This window comes from Osmerus eperlanus, unplaced genomic scaffold, assembly GCF_963692335.1.
Source record: "Osmerus eperlanus unplaced genomic scaffold, fOsmEpe2.1 SCAFFOLD_84, whole genome shotgun sequence".
Taxonomy (NCBI): domain Eukaryota; kingdom Metazoa; phylum Chordata; class Actinopteri; order Osmeriformes; family Osmeridae; genus Osmerus; species Osmerus eperlanus.
The window spans coordinates 34,383-55,732 of NW_026911817.1; the positions used below are offsets into that span (position 1 = coordinate 34,383).

Genomic DNA, 21,350 nt, shown 5'->3' on the forward strand with positions numbered 1-21,350 from the left:
CTACCCAGTCAGCTGTGCAGTGCATCACAGCCAGGCCTGTTTGTCATTTGCACAGGTCTGGAACAGCAGAGAAGCCTGGAGAGATGCTGCTGGTCTCAGAAGGACTGTTCCTAGTTCAGTTCACTAAGTATACGTTGGGTAAACAGCCATCTCAGTACACAGAGAGCAGAGCTGAGCGTAGCTGGGTAAACAGCCGTCTCAGTACACAGAGAGCAGAGCTGAGCGTAGCTGGGTAAACAGCCGTCTCAGTACAGCTGTCAGTGCACTCTTCCTTCTCTAACCTCCAGATGACAGATGGGCAGCAGAGGTGAGGAGATGGTAAATCAAGGCTGAGCGCCCGCAGTGTCTTTCCGCAACGTCCATCAGTCCTCCGTCTTCAGTCCGAGAGGTGGAGCACTAACCTCAGCCTCCACACCGCCGGACAAACACGCCATGCCCACTGGGAGAAAAACAGGCCAAGCAGACTAGCAGAGTAACAAGTTGAAGGAGAACGCCCCTCTCTCTTCTCTCCTCTCTCAGTCCAGGATCTCTCTGATGCACCAGCAGCAGAGGAGGAAGTACAGGCACTCCTTGAAGGATTGGATGAAGCCGTAGGCGATGTTCCCTCCCAGGAAGTTCTTGCCTCGGCCGAGGCCCATGGCCATGTCACGAAGGTTCTGCCCGAACGAGGAGGGCATGGCCTGGGGGAGAGGGCGCTGGGGGTGCATGGTTCCGCTGGAGGACAGCTGGGAGATGGAGGGATGAGGAGAAGGTAGGGGCAGGTGTACAGGAGGAAGAGGAGAAGCAGGTATACTTGTTAGGAGAGGAAGTTCCAGATGAGATGGCTGGTGGAGAGGTGAAGGTCGGGGCTGGACTGGGTCTGTGCTCAGAGGAGGGCTCGTCCATTTATAACCTCCTATACAGGCACCATCACCATCACCAGGGGCTTCTCTCCACACTGCTGTTTCTCCAACCTTCTGCCCCCCCCACCCCTGTTCCTCTCTCAGGTGCTCAGAACCCCCAAGTTCCACCAGGTCATCAATCCTTCCACACAGATCTCCGGCCCTGCCGCTTGTTCCACTGCGGTCCCTTACTGGCTTTAACCCTCCAGCAGAACACACTAGTCCAGGCCTCCGTGTGTCTGTCTCAGGGGGTGAAAACATCCCCCCTCCCACTAGCATCCCTCCGCTATTGAAGCAGGAATGATCCAGTCCCGCTACTGGACACAGATGACGTTCAGCAGCAACACGGACGCTCCTCCCTACAGCACTGACATCACACGTGACTTACAGCTGGAGTTCTCTTTGTCCTGGTCCCTCTATTGTTGCTGTCTTCTGGTAAATCTGTTTGATGTGCTGCAGTGACCCTAACACAATCACGTGAACCTGTCTGCACTGGGCTGTGAGAGAAGTATGTTCTGTTTGGTATTAAAGAAGGTCAACTGAACCAATAAAACACAGGAGACCATAGTCAGATACAGAAACTGTATTTAAAACCAAACTCACCAACGTATTTATATAATGCAATCTTATATTTTCAGATACAGGTGTAAACAGACATATTTTCCCCATAAGAACAGAGTAGTCAAATAGAAACATAAAAAGTAAAAAGCAATATTTGTGCTAATTTAAAACAACCTTTGGCTTCAAAAACACAAATTAAAAAGTACAACAGCATCAACAACAACAATATAGAACATTTTAGAAAGGATTTCCATGCAACAAAGGCAACTGTGATGAACAATGATAATGCTAGAATGCTTTACTAATGATGTTGAGTCCAGCTGGGTCCTTTCATTTACACACACACATACAGATCACCTGAACTGAGTGTCTAATCAACCCAACTGTCCTTATAATGAGTGTGGACATGGGTGTGTGTGTACACAGATTATGGCATGAGGGTACCCATGTGTGTGAGATAAACCTGGTTGAGATTAAGGTTTAGGTTAACATATCCCTTGTTTTGACAGTTTGGTTTGAATTCTAAGCACACTGACGAGACCTGTTGGCTTTAGTTCCTACAATAATTTTCTATAATTTAGTTTTCTGGCTTTCACCATAGTGTCTGAAAAACAACTTTGACCTGAATTCCAGAAAACAAGAACCAAAATGAACCAATTGGGTTGGATGTTATTTACAGGTGGTGTGGATGACATCGAGCAACAAGGTAAGAATGTGCATCCGAGGAGCAGATTGCCATCACTGGACCGAGGTGAGAAGGTCCTTTTTGCAGAGTCTTTGTTGAGCTGAGAAGGTGTGTAAAGGTCCTGTTTGTCCACTGCATTTTTCTATATAAGTACATAAGGTGACTGCATCCAAGAAACAAGGCACAGTTAAAAGATTTAGAGAAAACAAACATCAAACAGTAGAGGAAGCAGGTGTGAAGGAGAGAGACCGACCCTCCAGCAGGAGAGAGCACATCACCTGTTGATGAGAGTTCGCTCAAACGCTTCATTCACACAACCAAAGCTCCCTGTCATCAATGTGTCCACACTTTCCATCCGTCTCTCTCTTTCCTGTTCTTAGAAAGTGGGTAGCCTTTCCCTGGGTGATCAGAACATACTATATTACGACTATACACATCACTATGACATACTGGGCAGCGCATTCTGGAGAGAATCCACTGCTTTGACTGATAACACACTTTAAAATATTTTCAGCTGGTCTCTGAGTGGGGTGTCCATCTTTCCTAGATGTCTCCTCACTTCCTCCTAACAGTCCATGCAGGGACAAGGCCATAGATTGTCAATGCAGAACCTTCTAGATACAACAGCCACTGAAAAGCGATAGAACGTTCTATCTAGATTGGTGTGTACGCGTTGGAAGTCAGCTGCGCTTTAAGATGACATCATTTTTGTATCAGCTTGGAACTCTAAGATGACATTGCACCACCACCCCCCTCCAGGAACCTCTCTAGTTACCCCCCACCCCTTAGTACGCAAGTGTACAGCATAGTCCTATTGTAAGCACATATTAATATAGATAAACAGATGTACAGTTGGCATTAACATTTGTCATTTCCAAGGCTTCCTCTGCCCCTGATAATCAAGTCCACCATCTTTGGCATGATGAGAGGAGCAGGAAGGGGGTGTAGGAGGGCAGGGGAGGGGTGGTGTGGTGTAGGAGGGGAGGGTGGGGGTGTAGGAGGGGAGGGTGGGGGTGTGTAGATGAGGAGGGATACAGCTCTCCAGCTGAGAGCACAGTCCTGATCCTGAGTGTCCAGTGAGAGCACGGGCTCATGCTACCTGGCAGACGACAGCTCCCTCCAGCACCTGCCTCTTGGGCGACAGGAGATAATGGTCATTGGCAAAGAACCTCCTGTTTTGCATACAGTGTCCTCCTTGACATTACCGGGTATCATTCCAGAGGTTAAAGTTCAAAAGGGGATTAGAGAGGAGGGACTGGAGGGGTAAAATTGCTCCTGATTGGATTAGATACAAAAAACATTTGTGCATATTCAACAGGAGGCCTGACCTCAAGAGTCGCGATTGGCCGTTGCTATTGTCCGATGACATCAAGTCTTTAAGATGAAGATCTCTTTGTTGTTCTTGTGATTGTGATCTGGCTTTGCTTTTTGGAGTGCTTCTGGGAAAGGAGAGCAGTGCTTCAGAGAACCAGTCCTTCTCCCAGTGTGGATCTTCTCCAGATCTCTGGTGAAGCTCTGCCACCTCTCTCCTGCTTGCATCGCTTCACAACGCAGATATTGGCATGATTTCATTAACAACAGTACTGAACTTTTTATTTTTTAACACGTAAAAAAATGTCATTGTGTTCCGTCTCCTCCCTGGTTCAGAGACAGAAGGAGAGATGAGGGATGGAGGATCACAGTGTGGCACAGGGGGGAGGTTAAGCAACAGCAACAAGCAGGTGATTTGGCAAAGAGACACGTGTATTTTGGCTTTCTCTGCAGTGGTGTGTGTGTGCGTGTGTGCGCGTGTGTGCGTGTGTGTGCGTGTGTGTGTGTGCGTGTGTGTGTGTGGTGTGTGTGTGTGTGTGTGTGCGTGTGTGTGGTGTGTGTGTGTGTGCGTGTGCGTGTGTGTGTGCGTGTGTGTGTGTGTGCGTGCGTGCGTGCGTGCGCGTGTGTGTGTGTGTGCGTGTGTGTGCGTGTGTGTGTGTGTGTTCAGGCCATGTGCTCCACAGGCTGTTGCAGACACACTTCACTCCCTGCTGACACGATGGGCAGTCTGTTGTCCATGTGGTAGCTGATCAGGTGGCTCACACTCTCAAAACGATGGTCTTTGGTACGAACCTGAGAGAGAGAGAGACAGAGAGAGGGAGAGAGAGAGGGAGAGAGAGAGAGAGGGAGAGAGAGAGAGAGACCGAGAGAGAAAGAGAGAGACAGAGATTAGTGTGTGAGAAAAAATGGTGAGAGAGAAAGAAAGTTAACACATACATGCACATACAGCTGACCAGTAACAAGAGCCTCGTTTATGAGTCATGTTCATAACCTACTGACTGAACTTCATCACCCCCTAACCTCCATCACCCCCTCAATTGTTACTCACCACTCCCTCAGGGTCCACCAGCAGCAGGTGTTTGGGCTGCCCCCCCTGCTGGCCGGTGAGGACGTACTGCCCCGGGGTGGTCCCTGACTCCCTCACCAGGAAGTCCCCGTCACGTCCCAGCAGCCTCTCTGCCTGCCGACGGCTCAGGCTCCCGTGGAACCAGGCCTCGTACTGAAGCTGCTCCACCAGAGGGGGCGCTGCAGACACGCAGCCTGCCACGCAGCCCGCCGCAGGGGCCCCGGGGCCCGCCACACCCAGGGCGTCGTCAAACGGCTCTGAGAGACACTTATACTTATTAGAGCAGAAATCATGTACATCAACAACAACAGAGCAGCTCAACATGAGGACAGACCTGAACATAGCACCTCCATGCTCTACATGTTACAAGGTACAGCACCCCCCACACAAAATAGGCGCTGGTTAGTATCACTATGGTAACCATCACCAGTGGAGAACTCACTCATGTCAAAAGCGTCTCTGTGAGCGTTCCCATTGGCTGCAGCTGCTAGGGGGCGGGGTTTGTCCACGTTGACGTACGAGGGATCGTCAAAAAGGTCCCTCCCTCCCTCCTTAGCTCCCACTGGAGGTCAGAGACAACAGTTTTACCACAACCTCCCCACACCACTCACACTGTCAGACAACAGCTTTAACACAACCTCTCCACACCACTCACACTGTCAGACAACAGCTTTAACACAACCTCTCCACACCACTCACACTGTCAGACAACAGCTTTAACACAACCTCTCCACACCACTCACACTGTCAGACAACAGCTTTAACACAACCTCCCCACACCACTCACACTGTCAGACAACAGCTTTAACACAACCTCTCCACACCACTCACACTGTCAGACAACAGCTTTAACACAACCTCTCCACACCCCTCACACTGTCAGACAACAGCTTTAACACAACCTCTCCACACCCCTCACAGACGCAGCAGCATCACGACAAACACGACTATGACATTTGCCTGCCAGTCCTGTCAGATTGTCTGATCAGTGAGATGTCGGGTGACAGACTGTTGATGATGAAGCTGACCTCAAACACCCCCGAGTTTGTTTCCTCAACACAATGCAGAGTAAGTGTGTGTGCGTGTGTGCGTGTGTGTGCGCGTGTTTCAGAGAGAACATTTCAAGGAGGCATCTGGCTCACTGAAGATTATGGATTTAGATGAGGGGGGATCTCAAATACATCCAAAGGCAGAGTAGAGGCAGTGTTGACTTGAAATAACCCTCACCTACACACTTACACAGACACACACAGTGTCAGAAGGGGAGACTCGATTGACAGACGAGGCAACAGACTATGAATCATCATGATTCATAGTCTGTGTGTGTGTGTGTGTGTGTGAGTGTGTGGAGGGAATGACTCACCTGGTAAGGGAGGCAGAGGCTGCTTGTGGATATCATTCTGACCTGGCTGTCCATAGGGCTGCAGAAACACACACACACACAGACAACTTGAGTGTAACTTAGTGTAACACACACAAAGTCCCTCATATATGGCCATGGGTGATCAATCTCTATATGTCTCTATTCTCAGTCCACATCGCTATCCCCCTTTGTCTCATCCATAACGTACCCTTTTCTCAAAACCTTTTTTCCCCACACACACAGTGAAAGGAGAACAGAGAAGCCCAAAACAGAGTAGATTAAAGCAGAGTACAATTGAGTACAGTAGAGTCCTCATCAAGTTCTCATCAATGATGCAACCTTTTTTATTTTAATTCTTAAAAAAAAAAAAAAAATCACATCCGGTGGAGTGAAACTTTTTTTCCAAAAGTATATTTGAAAAACTGATTAGACCAAAATCTTTCAAAAGGCTAATTTTTTTTCCGACAAACATTATGTCACTGATATGCTTCCATAGATGCTTTTTTTTTTTTTACCTTTTGAAAGATTTTGGTCTAAACTTTTTTAGAGGATCTGAATTTTACTGTTCAAATTTGAGCAACCTGAATTTCCGAACCTACATTTTTGGATCTGAAATTTTATTTTTTTACATTGAAATAAATTCATATTTTTAATTTTAAAGAGGTGAATTCAAAACCAACAATTGAATTTTAAATTTCAATATTAGGTATTCAATGCTTTTTTGAATTCAGAACAGGATGTCACTGACGATGTCTCTGTTCTCCTCTCTCCTCTCTCTGTGTGAAAATAACATCTACTTAAGTACAGTAACAAAGTATTTGTACTTTAACTGTACTTAAGTAACTGTAACTGGCTGGTTAGCAATGTCCCAGGATCAGAAGGAAGTGAGGTAACACTGTCCCAGGATCAGAAGGAAGTGAGGTAACACTGTCCCAGGATCAGAAGGAAGTGAGGTAACACTGTACCAGGATCAGAAGGAAGTGAGGTAACACTGTCCCAGGATCAGAAGGAAGTGAGGTAACACTGTCCCAGGATCAGAAGGAAGTGAGGTAACACTGTACCAGGATCAGAAGGAAGTGAGGTAACACTGTCCCAGGATCAGAAGGAAGTGAGGTAACACTGTCCCAGGATCAGAAGGAAGTGAGGTAACTGTACCAAGATCAGAAGGAAGTGAGGTAACACTGTACCAGGATCAGAAGGAAGTGAGGTAACACTGTACCAGGATCAGAAGGAAGTGAGGTAACACTGTACCAGGATCATAAGGAAGTGAGAAAACACTGTACCAGGATCAAAAGGAAGTGAGGTAACACTGTACCAGGATGAGAAGGAAGTGAGGTAACACTGTACCAGGATCACAACGAAGTGAAGTAACACTGTACCAGGATCACAACGAAGTGAAGTAACACTGTACCAGGATCAGAAGGAAGTGAGGTAGCACTGTCCGTGGATCACAAGGAAGTGAGGTGGGATTATAGACACAAAGGAGCTTTGATCAGCTCCATGGAGTTCCTGTCCTGTCATGTCTAAGATGAAGTGGCCCGTGTATCCTCTCTCACCCTGACCCTGTGTGTGTGTGTGTGTGTGTGCTTGTCTCACCAGCGTGGCCACTGGGCGGGTCCTCATGTCCACCAGCCCCCCTGGAGGCGGCTGCTTCCCAGGGAAGTTATTATAGTATGGCACCTCGGGGGGCTGGGGCACCTCGGGGGGCTGGGCCCCCTCCTCCTCCTCCTCCTCCCAAGCGGAGCCGTCGAACGGGGCCATCCGGTCGTGGGGGGTCACTAGTTTGGGGGGGTTCTTCAGGTACTGTTTGAAGCGCAGTTCGAAGGCCTGGCCGATGGTGCTAATGACCTCCTGGGCCAAGCCCTCGGGGCACTCCAAGATGTGACATGCTGGGGGACAGGAAGTAGGAAGTGGAGAGGGGGATAGACAACAGGGAGTGTTGAAAGTTGGAACCCCACTTTTACACCTTTTGGAAAATATTACAAAACGACTTAAATGATAAAAACACAGTGACGAAGAGAGAATGAAAGGCTGTTGAATGTCACCTCTCTGGTTGACAGGATCCTTGGCCACGTATGCTACGTACTCTGCTGTGTCCTGAGGGAGTGGGAGGAGAGAGGGAGGAGAGAGGGAGGAGAGAGGGAGGGAGGAGGAGGAGAGAGAGGAGGAGGGGGAGGAGAGAGGGAGGAGGGGGAGGAGAGAGAGAGAAGGGGGATGAGACAGGGAGGAGGGGGAGCAGAGAGGGAGGAGGGGGATGAGACAGGGAGGAAGGGGAGGAGAGAGGGAGGAGGGGGAGGAGAGAGAGGAGAGAGAGGAGAGAGGGAGGAGGGGAGGAGAAAAGGAGGAGGGGGAGGAGAGAGGGAGGAGGGGGAGGAGAGAGGGAGGAGGGGGATGAGAAAGGGAGGAGGGGGAGCAGAGAGGGAGGAAGGGGAGGAGAGAGGAAGGAGGGGGAGGAGAGAGAGGAGAGAGGGAGGAGGGGAGGAGAAAAGGAGGGGGAGGAGAGAGGGAGGAGGGGGAGGAGAGAGAGGAGAGAGGGGAGAGAGGGAGGAGGGGAGGAGAGAGGGGGAGGAGAGAGGGAGGAGGGGGAGGAGAGAGGGAGGAGGGGAGGAGAGAGGGAGGAGGGGGAGCAGAGAGGGAGGAGGGGAGGAGAGAGGGAGGAGGGGAGGAGAGAGGGAGGAGGGGGAGGAGAGAGGGAGGAGAGAGGGGAGGAGAGAGGGAGGAAAGTTCCCGGGAGTGGACACATGATGAAGGATGAAGGGAAAGGAGGTTGAAGTTGAAAGGGTGGGGGAGGAGAAGAGGAGGAAGGCGTTTAGTCAGAGGTCAGATCAGCCCATGATGAACGATGAGAGGAAGGAAAGGGAGAGCTGGGGAGGGGAACAAGCCAGGGATAGATGTGCTCACTCTGATAAGCACTGATAATGACAGGCTGAAGGACAGATCAGGCAGGGAGGAGAGAGGGCGGACCCAACACGGAGGCATTTTGATGGATGAGAGAGAGACGGAAAGACAGAGACAGAGAGAGAGAGAAAGAGAAGGAGGGAGGGAGAGACACGAGTTGTGTTGTGGGTGACTCACAGGGTCTCCTCCAGAGGCAAAAGATATGGACTGCATGTGATGATTGGCGATGATCTGTGGAGAGAGAAAGAGCGAAAGGATGAGAGAGAGAGGATGAGAGAGAGAGAGAGAGGATGAGAGAGAGAGAGAGAGATAGAGGATGAGAGAGAGAGAGGATGAGAGAGAGGTGTCAGCATGTGAGAGAGAGGATGGATAGCAGAGTTGAGATGGAGGGAGGAGGAGAGACCAGACACAGAGTGAGTTAACACACTGTTCTCCCTGCTGGGCAGCAGAGTTAAGCAGCTTGGACTTCCTCCACTGACAAAAAAACTACTAATGAGGGCAGCTGTAACACCAGTTTAGGAGTCTGCAATAACAAGCCAGGTTCAGATCGATAACATTAGCATTTGTTCAGGCTACTTGCACTGTGTGTGTGTGTGTAAACAGTCAGTCACAGGAGTCAGGTGGCTGAGCGGTGAGGGAGTCGGGCTAGTAATCTGAAGGTTGCCAGTTCGATTCCCGGCCAAATGACGTTGTGTCCTTGGGCAAGGCACTTAACCCTACTTGCCTCGGGGAGAATGCTAAATGACTAAATGTAAATGTAAACAGTGTGTTTGTGTGTTTATCTTCCCACAGTAATCAGTAGGCAATTAAGGTCAACTGGCTAAAGGCCGATATATGCTTCTGCGTTTTTCGAAAAACAGACACATGGGAACGCCCTCGTCTCCGTGGAACGCCCTCTATGAGCTCTCCGTCAGCCCTCGGAGAGCCCCGGAGAGCTCGACGTGCACCTCCTGAATTTTCTAACTATCCGTCGTAATTTCGGAGAGCGACGGAGAGCTACGGAGACCCCCTTGGCTGTGATTGGTCAGTATTAAGAACCGCTTGCGTCAGGGGCGGGGTTGCCGTGATAAACAGGACTAACAGAATCCTTTGACCGCCATTGCTGTAAGTTTTCACAATTCATATTTCAGCTAAACAGTACATGTAAATCAGCATCTGAATTAAAATGTGACGAGAAATGGGCTGTGTAGTTGCTGAAAATGTGCATATTTTATTGATGAAACGGCTCATTTGTAAATTTGCTCCAACTTCTCGATAACCTAGGTAAATAAACACTCCACGACAACTTACAAAAAACCGTTGCACCACCTACTCTTCTGGCGGTGAATTGTTTTCAGCACCCACAGCCTACGGAGAACCATAAACGAAGTCTATCCGTCCGTATCCGTGCGCCCGTCCATCCGTAAACGGAGACGCAGAAGCATATTTCGGCCTTAACTGGGGGGACCGGAGCTCAGAGGGGTCGTGTCTGAGCGCGTGCAGAGCCCCAGGTGCTGTCTGAGCGCGTGCAGAGCCCCAGGTGCTGTCTGAGCGCGTGCAGAGCCCCAGGTGCTGTCTGAGCGCGTGCAGAGCCCCAGGTGCTGTCTGAGCGCGTGCAGAGCCCCAGGTGCTGTCTGAGCGCGTGCAGAGCCCCAGGTGCTGTCTGAGCGCGTGCAGAGCCCCAGGTGCTGTCTGAGCGCGTGCAGAGCCCCAGGTGCTGTCTGAGCGCGTGCAGAGCCCCAGGTGCTGTCTGAGCGCGTGCAGAGCCCCAGGTGCTGTCTGAGCGCGTGCTGTTTCCTACCTGTTTGCAGTCGGACGCCAGCAGGTTGAGGCTGCTGGTTGACACTGTCAGGGTGATGGTCATGCCTGCAAACTGGAGGTTACTCTTCCCTAGGATGGATGACAGGCAGCGAGGAGAGGGCTGGACAAGAGACAGAGAGAGAGAGAGAGAGAGAGAGAGAGAGAGACAGAGAGACAGAGAGACAGAGAGACAGAGAGACAGAGAGACAGAGAGACAGAGAGAGAGAGAGAGAGAGAGAGAGAGAGAGAGAGAGAGAGAGAGAGAGAGAGAGAGAGAGAGAGAGAGAGAGAGAGAGAAAGAGAGAGAGAGAGATGGATAAAGAAAGGTGGAGAGAGAGAGACGAGGTGTGTGAGACAGAATGGTTGGCGTGTGTGCTGCAGTAGAAATGTGTGTGGGTGTTGTGGATGAATGTCTGGGCTGTGTGGGTGTGGGACAGCTGCTGGGAGAAACTGATCCAGTCCGACCAGGCTGCACCAACCATGACCAACACCCCAGGAGCAAAGCCAACACTACCCCCACACTGGCATGGCTAGCACAGGGTCCTGCCAGCTCCCTCCTGCCAGCTCCCTCCTGCCTGCCTCCCCCCCACCACCCCTCCTAACCTCCTCCTCCCCTCCTTCTCCTCCTCCTCCTCCCCTCCCCTCCTTCTCCTCCTCCTCCTCCCCCCTCCTCCTCCTGCCCTGCCCTCATCCCCTCCTCCCCCCCTCCTCCTCCTGCCCTGCCCTCATCCCCTCCTCCCTTTCTCCTCCCCTGCCCTCCTCCCCTCCTCCTCCCCTCCCCTCCTTCTCCTCCTCCTCCTCCCCTGCCCTCCTCTCTTTAACACTGTGGAAGCCTCCCAGCATCCATGCACAGAAACAGAGACATTTTAACAAAAAGATCATTATACCGACAAACTTTCAAACTCCATCTGGAAAATGCCTGTAGCAGTCTATTCCAGTCAATAGTTTAGCCTGCTCCAGTCCAGATATGTCTGCCAAACCCAGGGTGGAAACAGCCTGCCAGGCTGGCTTTGTCCACCTGCTTTATGGGGTGTCTGACACTCCTATTAACCAGATCCAAGTCAAACAGTCTGGAGAGGCAGCTGTCTGCCCTGCCCTGCCTCCACCCCCTCCTCCACCTCACCTCCACCCCCTCCTCCACCCCTCCTGTCTCTGGGAGAGACGGATGTCAAGAGGGACAGAGAGTGTATATGTTGATTATGCTCATTACCTGAGAGCAGCTGACTGATCACAGTGTATGGACAATCATCTGAAGTGAGTCTGTGTGTGTGTGTGTGTGTGTGTGCGCGTGCTTACTGATCATCTAGAGTGGACCATCCAGCTAAATCTAGTTTCTCTCCAGTACCAAGAGCCCCTTCCATTGGCAGACACTTAACACATAAATAAATAATGCTGCTGTGTGTGTGCGTGTGTGTGTGTGTGCAGTTTGTGTGTGTCTGCGCGTGTGTCTGTGTGTGCAGTGTGTGTGCGTGTGCAGTGTGTGTCTGTGTGTGATGTGTGTGTGTCTGTGTGTGCAGTGTGTGCAGTGTGTGTGTGCGTGTGCAGTGTGTGTCTGTGTGTGTGTGTGTGCGTGTGTGCGTACTCTTTGTACCTTTCTCCTGCGTTGAGCTCCTTTAGCTCCAGGCACTGCATCACACACCACGGAGATGGCCTCTCTGAAACAACACACACACACACACACTCATCACCTGGTCTGTGGAACATGCTCTCACATGAAAACACACCATTTCCTGGATTTCCCACTTGTGTAGCAGATTAGATACGATCTGGCATCATGTGACTACAGAGTTTATTGTCTCCGGGAAGAACACTTCTGAGCCACGGACACAAACATCGCTACGGAAACCAGACGAAAACCACCAAGATTCCAGAAGATTCTAATTTAGGGTCTGGGAGTGTAGCAGCTGGCTGCAGCAACACATGCTCCTTAAACAGAGAAAGAGAGAGGGAGAGAGAGAGTGCCCAGCAGAGGGAGCTGTTCCTGTGTGTGCCCAGCAGAGGGAGCTGTTCCTGCGTGTGCCCAGCAGAGGGAGCTGTTCTGGGAACAGGCTTACCTGGTGACCTGAGTCCTGGTGCTGAAGTCCAGCGCCCTCATCGACTGCAGGACCTCCACGCAGCCCATGTACTGCACAGGAAACAGGAAGGAGCACATGTTAATGAAGGAGGGCTGAGGAATGGAGGGGGAGGGGGCAGACTGAAGACAATAGATGGCAGAGAGAGATGTTCAATCAATGACAGAGAGACAGAGAGACAGAGACAGAGAGACATAGACAGAGAGACAGAGAGACATAGACAGAGAGACAGAGAGACAGAGACAGAGAGACATAGACAGAGAGACAGAGAGACATAGAGACATAGACAGAGAGACATAGACAGAGAGACATAGACAGAGAGACAGAGAGACATAGACAGAGAAACAGAGAGACATAGACAGAGAAACAGAGAGACATAGACAGAGAGACAGAGAGACATAGACAGAGAGACATAGACAGAGAGACAGAGGCAGAGAGAGAGGCAGACAAACGCGACGCTGGGAAGACAATGATAGCTACGGACAGACAAGAGAAACACAGTGGATCAGAGAGCCAAGAACACAAAGACACATTCTGCACCGAGACAGGACTGATCAAAGCAAAAGGTATAGTGTGGACACACACACACACACTCACCCGTACGGTGTAGGAGACCCCGGAGGTGCTGACCAGGCTGTCAGAGTGCAGCCAGCCACGGGTGGGCTTGTTGACGAAGGAGCCATGTCTGGTCCACTCATCCCCCCCCAGCTGCCCCCCTTCCACCCGCGCCCGCCTGGACGCCCCTCCCAGCCGGTTCATGTCCTGCAGGGGGGGGCGAGGGGGTGGAGAGGGGGGAATTAGAGAGGGAAGGGGAGGAGGGGAACTGGACCATGACCTCTCACCCCTAGGGGTCAGGACAGAGGACTGAGCCTGCCGAGGCCTGCTGGAGGCCTTCAGGCCTGGGAGCAGAGTGGCAGAAACACCCAGTCGGAGGGCTCCCATACTGGGGAAGAAGGAGCAGAGAGTGGTGGGGCTGTCCTCAGTCGGCCGTGGGGAGGAGGGGGGTAAGATTGGCGTGAGAGAGGAGGAGGAGAGGGAGGAGGGTAACCCTGGTGGGGTGAGAGGGGAGGTGGGGTCCTCTGTTGAGCTTAGAGATTCACTCCGAAAGTGAGTGTACTTTGTTTGAGGAACGAACGCCATGACTGCTCAGTAACAAGTCCACACAGGTCGCTCAAATTCAGTCTGAACAGCAAATGCTTTTACTCAATGTTGAAAGTCTCTCCGTGAAAAAAACACAGTCTGGTCTTTGTTTCTCTCTCAGCTTGAGTGTGTTGGTCTGCTCCCCGCCAGGCCTTCATCCCGGGCAGACGAGCAGGAACGCAGCCCCCGACAGCTCCGCCCAGCGGAGAACCACGGACAGCAGAGAGGAACAGCAGAACATCACACAGGGTTCTCTCCCTCCAACACGGAACACAGATGGAAGAGTCTCAGTTTCCTTTTCAGTACTTTCAGTACTCTCGTTTTTTGCTCATTTCCTCGAAAGGACTCGCTCACCAAGATACATATAACTGTCTGGAGCACCAGATAACATCAACACAAGTGATTGTCTGTACACCCTCTCTCGTTCTCACACACACACACACACACACACACAGGTGTAGCCTACTCACTGCATCAAGAGACCTCACGCCGCATGTATTAGCAAGTGTTAGAGCATAACCCTTCCTTAACCCCTAGGCTTTGAATCTGTGTGTGTGTATATGTGTGTGTGTATATGTGTGTGTATATGTGTGTGTGTATATATGTGTGTGTATATGTGTGTGTGTATATATGTGTGTGTATATGTGTGTGTGTATATATGTGTGTGTATATGTGTGTGTGTATATATGTGTGTGTATATGTGTGTGTGTATATGTGTGTGTATATGTGTGTGTGTATATGTGTGTGTGTATATGTGTGTGTATATGTGTGTGTATATGTGTGTGTGTATATGTGCTGTAGCTCACTCTGGCAGCTCTCTCCTGACACAAGCTCATAAAAATCCTATTAGCTTCCAAGGAGGCTATGAGTAGGGCGATGCCACCCCCACACCCAGCCACACACCAACGCAGCTCAGATGGGTCAATACCACACACACACACACACACACACACACACACACACACACACACTACAGTTATACTGAAGAGGAGCTATACAGAAATAGATTCTTGGTAGGAGACACAGTCTCTCTCATTCACCCTCGTCTGTACTTTCACTGGCCGTTGTGTACTTTTATCACTCCCTCTCTCTCTTTCTCCAGACGGTTTCCTGTCCCCTCTGGAGAGCCCTTGTTCTCTCTCTCTCCGCCTCCCCCTCTCCTCTCTTCCTCCAGATCACCTCTGGGATCGTCTCTCTCCCACTCTCTGAGCTCTTGTCTTCCTTCTCCCTGTCTCCTCTCCTCTCCTGGAAGCCCTCTCTCTTCCTCCACACTGTGTACTCTGCCTGCCTCTGCCGCTCCAGTGCCTCCGCCCTCTCTCGCTCCACCACCTCCTCCCTCCTCTTCCAGATGATCTCTCTCTCCCCCTCTCCCCCTCCCTCGTCTCCCCGCCCGTTCTCCAGGCTGTCCCGTGTACGAGTGCCTCAGCCTTTTACAGAGTCTCTCTTTCTCTCCGCCTGTCCCTATCTGCACCTACAGGCTACTCATAGTAACCTAATTAGACAGCAGAAGATAAGAGCAGAATGGTAGGATCTCCCAGGCTGGGCCTGTTGTGGCAGTAACGCCCTGCTCTCCGGTATGGCTGTCTAGGTCAGAAGGGATCGAGTATAAAGCACCGTTGAATCAGAAAAATCAGTAAAGGTTGAGTCTGAGATTCTTTGTCCGATACAGTGACACACACTGCAGAAGCACGCTGGTGATGTAACAGTGGAGAATGTAGGTCATTGGCTGATGACGACCACTGGTGGGGTTGTTGTGACGGTAATGAGACCTGATTGGTCCAACTCCCAGGTAGGGATCCCTGAATGGTACTGGAGGCTCATTTGAGGCTCTGTGAACTCAATCACCCAGAACACTCTACACCTCTATTCTCACTCGCTCCCTCTCTTTCTCTTATCTCCTTATCAACGCTGACAACAGTCTGATTTCAAGACGAGCTGACAGGTTACCTGAGAGAAGAACAGAAACAGTCTGATATGGGCCAGCTTCTTTACCTCTCAGGGCAGGACTTCCAAAGTAGCAGTTAGCACCAGTCGCAGGTCAGCATTCAGGTCCAAACACCGCAGCATCGTTCAAGCACCCTTTCAAGAAACCCTCTCAAGGTAGGATGTTCATTTGGCACCAAATGTTTGACAGTTTTATATCAAAGAAAGGTAAACTTCTAAACACACCAGTGAAAACTTGAGCGACACCCACAGTTAACACCGCAGCTGTTGGTGGTTCAGAGCGCTAAAGTCTCAACATGCCTGGGACGATGTATGCCAGCACATGAACACCGCCTACACAAGTCTAGCACCACAGATGGATTGTCTACCAAGTCCCCCACCACGGCAGCTAGCTAGCTAGCTAGCTAGTCATCCGCCTCCTTTCAGCCACAGCAAAGACGCCCCTGTGGCCAGGCTGACAGGCCTAGCGAAGACAGCCAGCGTCTTCAAGCAGACAGCCAGCGTCTTCAAGCAGACAGCCAGCGTCTTCAAGCAGACAGCCAGCGTCTTCAAGCAGACAGCCAGCGTCTTCAAGCAGACAGATGAAACACTACCTGGCTATGAATGTCTCAACAATGTAATTGCCGAGAGTGGCGATTCGCGTCAGGTCCACAACGACTTCAGGTAACACAGATCAGGAACAACAACGTTCACACGAGACACAAACGTCGATAAGAAAACGGGCTCAACGAACGGTAAAGGTCAAGAGAGCCTGTCTGTCAATAAGTAACAGAAACAAACAAATGTTAGTGTGCAACCATGCAAGGGCAACTTTTTCGGGATAGGACACAGTGTTGGTCTGACGAGAGCAGAAACTCAAGACCCTCGACCAGAGGAGCGATCCTGAGTCTACAAGTCACAGGTAAAAAACCTAAACACATCCATAAATATGCACCTTAACATGAACAAGAAACACGACTAGCAAACAAGTCCTACTTAGAAGTACACTGTTACACAGCGGAACTGAGTGATATGTAGGTCACGTGTGCCATGTAAATCCTAGCACACTGGTAGGCTGATAGCTAGTGCGGATGGCTGCTTCCGCTATTACTGCATCGCACGAGCCAGACAGAGGGAGAGACGGACACCTCACCTCAGTTTACCTAGGCTGTGTTCACCGAGGCTGTGTTCAGATCTGACCCTCCAGGTCTCACACACACAGCACACACACACACTAATCAGTCCTCCTCACACGTGGCGAATCAGCACCTAAGACCATAGAACACACAAACACACTTGCGCACGTCCAAGTTTTTAACGGCATCGGGGGGACGAACAGAAAAACAAACTTTACAAGTCTCCCGTCTGTCTGCCCGTTTGTCTCTAACCGTGACGACAGCTGCAGCCGCGGCCGGTTGCTATGGCAACAGACATTTAAAAGAGAAGCCTGCGGAGGATCTATATTCAGAACTCCTGACAACAGCAGAAACCTTCAGACAAAGAGATAACTGCTTCCACGAACCGGAGCTCAGTGGGATTAAATCATAGAACATCAAGCAGGCTGGCTGAAATGAGCAACTCCTCAAAATATCAATAACCTTCAGGAAATGATCAAAGTTTGGTCCTCGTCGCGCCAGCTATAAAACCCAATCAATGTTGACATCCCGTGTCGATTAACTCGCCCGCCACTATGGAGCGCGGAGAATTGCTTCAGAGACACATACTTCTGCGTAACCTGTCACAAAACAATGTTGAAATACATGACTTATAACTCATAGCTAACATAGGCTACAACATGGATGTTTAAGACATTTGCATAACAGAACCAGAACAGTTATGTATAGTAATTAAGAACAAACATCAACTAAGAACATGTGAAATGTTGTCTTATAGAAAAAGGAAAATAAATACAATTCTGAGAAAAACATCTACAATCCCAAAATCTTTTTTTCTTTAGAAAAGAAAACGTAAAGTCTATTTCTTCAAAACTCCTTTGTGAAAAAGGATGAATGAATGAAGAATGAGTAGAAAAGCTAAAGCAGTCTCTTGAGGGCGAACAGCAGAGTTGATTATCCAGGAAGGGCAGAGTAGGACTCCTCATTCACATCATCACCATGCTTATGTCTCAACACCAGAACTGTTCCTTCCTCTCTCTGTCTCTCTGTCTCTCTGTCTCTCTGTCTCTCTGTCTCTCTGTCTCTCTGTCTCTCTCTCTCTCTGTCCACTCCCTTAAAAGCACGCTCCTTCTTGGATCCCCTCTTCCACTCGTTTGAATTTCAAAGTCATTATCAGGTCCTCAAATTCTCCATCTCGTCTCTCCTGTGTTTGTCCTCCTCTTCCTCCTCTTTCTCTCAGCAGGCAGTGAAAGGACAGAATGGCAGGGCTGAACAATGGCTCTCCTTCATTGTGTTCCTCTCCTCCTCTCGTTTTGCTCCCTCTCCCCTTCCCTCCACCTCTGTCTGTGTGACACGAGCACGCTGTCCTCCCCTCCTTCCTGTCTGGCTCGTGATGCTGCTTTCCTCCCTCTCTCCCTCTCTTTCCCTGGCTCTGCCTCACTCGCTCTCTCCCCCCCAATCTCTTCCTGGCTCTCCCTCTCTCGCTTTCCCTCTCTCGCTTTCCCTCTCTCGCTCACACAAGCATGTTACTGCTGCTTTCCCCTTTCCCTCTTTCCCCTCCCCTCCCCTCCCTCTCCTCCGCTCCTCTTCCCTCCCCTCCCCTCCTCTTCCCACCCTCCCTCCCCTCCCTCCTTCCCCTCCCCTCCGCTGCAGCCTCAATCATTTAACAGTATATGCATCGCTCTGTGCGCTCACACACGTTAATGCACACAGTCCATGGGGATGGGGGAAGAGAGGGAGGAAGAGGGGGGGGGGTAAAAGGGAGCAGAGGGGGGGAGAAAGCAGTCCATGTAGGCTGCCCAGAAGCTCCTCCCTTATTCCTGTTTAGTAACCTGAGAAACAAGGAGAGGGAGAGAGGAAAGGAGGATAGAGACAGACAGAGGAAGCAGGGGAGGGATGGGGGAGGGAGGGAGGGGGGGGGTCTTTTCCTTCCTCCCCCCTCCCCCTCCCTCCCTCCAGACCTACACAGATGAAGTCTGGTTGGAGGACATTGTGAATAACCTTGATGCAAATGGAGAAATAAGGACGTCTGCCATTCATACAGCACACAGCCACCGCTCGATCAACTCAGCAAGCTGATGGGGAAAATGGGTAATAATACAATAACAATAGAAAACTTAATTAGAGCCAGATTGTGTTTCTTAGTGACCAACAGACCCAAGCTGACCCCGTGGAGGAGAGAGAGAGAGGAACCTTGTACCCGTGTGGGATCCACCGGAGGAACAACAGACGGGGAACCCAGAGAGAACCTCCCAGTGAGGCTTAAACACCCAACAGAACAGGGGTCCACAGAGGACCACTGTATGAGGTTCTAACACCAGCCCCTAACCACACACACACACACACATCAGCCCCTAACCAGAGACACACACACACATCAGCCCCTAACCAGAGACACACACACACATCAGCCCCTAACCAGAGACACACACACACATCAGCCCCTAACCAGAGACACACACACACATCAGCCCCTAACCAGAGACACACACACACAGTGACACAGGGGTGCTCGGTGGCTTGGTCTACATCCTGAAGTACTAACCAGAGGGAGCATGACTGTGTGGTAGTATCTAACAGGGTAGGAGGGGCTGGTAGTATCTAACAGGGTAGGATGGGCTGGTAGTATCTAACAAGGTAGGATGGGCTGGTAGTATCTAACAGGGTAGGATGGGCTGGTAGTATCTAACAGGGTAGGATGGACTGGTAGTATCTAACAGGGTAGGATGGACTGGTAGTATCTAACAGGGTAGGATGGGCTGGTAGTATCTAACAGGGTAGGATGGGCTGGTAGTATCTAACAAGGTAGGATGGGCTGGTAGTATCTAACAGGGTAGGATGGGCTGGTAGTATCTAACAGGGTAGGATGGGCTGGTAGTATCTAACAAGGTAGGATGGGCTGGTAGTATCTAACAGGGTAGGATGGGCTGGTAGTATCTAACAAGGTAGGATGGGCTGGTAGTATCTAACAGGGTAGGATGGGCTGGTAGTATCTAACAAGGTAGGATGGGCTGGTAGTATCTAACAGGGTAGGATGGGCTGGTAGTATCTAACAGGGTAGGATGGGCTGGTAGTATCTAACAGGGTAGGATGGGCTGGTAGTATCTAACAGGGTAGGATGGGCTGGTAGTATCTAACAGGGTAGGATGGACTGGTAGTATCTAACAGGGTAGGATGGACTGGTAGTATCTAACAGGGTAGGATGGACTGGTAGTATATAACAGGGTAGGAGGGGCTGGTAGTATCTAACAGGGTAGGATGGGCTGGTAGTATCTAACAGGGTAGGATGGGCTGGTAGTATCTAACAGGGTAGGATGGGCTGGTAGTATCTAACAGGGTAGGATGGGCTGGTAGTATCTAACAGGGTAGGATGGACTGGTAGTATCTAACAGGGTAGGATGGACTGGTAGTATCTAACAGGGTAGGATGGACTGGTAGTATCTAACAGGGTAGGATGGACTGGTAGTATCTAACAGGGTAGGATGGACTGGTAGTATCTAACAGGGTAGGATGGGCTGGTAGTATCTAACAGGGTAGGATGGGCTGGTAGTATCTAACAGGGTAGGATGGGCTGGTAGTATCTAACAGGGTAGGAGGGGCTGGTAGTATCTAACAGGGTAGGATGGGCTGGTAGTATCTAACAGGGTAGGATGGGCTGGTAGTATCTAACAGGGTAGGAGGGGCTGGTAGTATCTAACAGGGTAGGATGGGCTGGTAGTATCTAACAGGGTAGGATGGGCTGGTAGTATCTAACAGGGTAGGATGGACTGGTAGTATCTAACAGGGTAGGATGGACTGGTAGTATCTAACAGGGTAGGAGGGGCTGGTAGTATCTAACAGGGTAGGAGGGGCTGGTAGTATCTAACAGGGTAGGATGGGCTGGTAGTATCTAACAGGGTAGGATGGACTGGTAGTATCTAACAGGGTAGGATGGGCTGTTAGTATCTAACAGGGTAGGATGGACTGGTAGTATCTAACAGGGTAGGAGGGGCTGGTAGTATCTAACAGGGTAGGAGGGGCTGGTAGTATCTAACAGGGTAGGATGGACTGGTAGTATCTAACAGGGTAGGATGGGCTGGTAGTATCTAACAGGGTAGGATGGGCTGGTAGTATCTAACAGGGTAGGATGGGCTGTTAGTATCTAACAGGGTAGGATGGGCTGGTAGTATCTAACAGGGTAGGATAGACTGGTAGTATTTAACAGGGTAGGATGGACTGGTAGTATCTAACAGGGTAGGATAGACTGCTAGTATATAACAGGGTAGGAGGGGCTGGTAGTATCTAACAGGGTAGGATGGGCTGGTAGTATCTAACAGGGTAGGATGGGCTGGTAGTATCTAACAGGGTAGGATGGGCTGGTAGTATATAACAGGGTAGGATGGACTGGTAGTATCTAACAGGGTAGGATGGACTGGTAGTATCTAACAGGGTAGGATGGGCTGGTAGTATATAACAGGGTAGGATGGACTGGTAGTATCTAACAGGGTAGGAGGGGCTGGTAGTATCTAACAGGGTAGGATGGGCTGGTAGTATCTAACAGGGTAGGAGGGGCTGGT

The 21,350-nt window shown here is 50.5% G+C and overlaps 2 protein-coding genes across 2 annotated transcripts; both read right to left on the bottom strand.

Annotated features, from left to right (window-relative positions):
- Nucleotides 1-191: 191 nt before the first annotated feature.
- lenep (lens epithelial protein) lies at nt 192-1,184 on the bottom strand. Its single transcript, XM_062455969.1, has one exon. The coding sequence runs from the start codon at nt 1,158-1,160 to the stop codon at nt 516-518; it is 645 nt and encodes a 214-aa protein (XP_062311953.1). The 5' UTR covers nt 1,161-1,184; the 3' UTR covers nt 192-515.
- Nucleotides 1,185-3,970: 2,786 nt separating this feature from the next.
- On the bottom strand, nt 3,971-13,862 carry shc1 (SHC (Src homology 2 domain containing) transforming protein 1). The gene is made up of 11 exons (XM_062455968.1): nt 13,214-13,862; nt 12,599-12,669; nt 12,136-12,199; nt 10,546-10,665; nt 8,943-8,996; nt 7,913-7,964; nt 7,464-7,756; nt 5,868-5,925; nt 4,947-5,066; nt 4,487-4,761; nt 3,971-4,230 (listed from the first exon to the last, which is right to left on the bottom strand). Exons 1-11 carry the CDS (start codon nt 13,754-13,756, stop codon nt 4,102-4,104), a joined length of 1,779 nt encoding a protein of 592 aa, XP_062311952.1. The 5' UTR covers nt 13,757-13,862; the 3' UTR covers nt 3,971-4,101.
- Nucleotides 13,863-21,350: the final 7,488 nt, after the last annotated feature.

Excerpts from the sequence above, each read along its gene's own strand:
- lenep (XM_062455969.1), bottom strand. The coding sequence starts at position 1,160 with ATGCTAGTGGGAGGGGGGATGTTTTCACCCCCTGAGACAGACACACGG.
- shc1 (XM_062455968.1), bottom strand. The coding sequence starts at position 13,756 with ATGGCGTTCGTTCCTCAAACAAAGTACACTCACTTTCGGAGTGAATCT. Across the intron at positions 7,757-7,912 it reads GGATCCTGTCAACCAGAGAG|CATGTCACATCTTGGAGTGC; the intron begins GTGACATTCAAC and ends CCTGTCCCCCAG. Across the intron at positions 5,067-5,867 it reads GCCTCTGCCTCCCTTACCAG|TGGGAGCTAAGGAGGGAGGG; the intron begins GTGAGTCATTCC and ends TCTGACCTCCAG.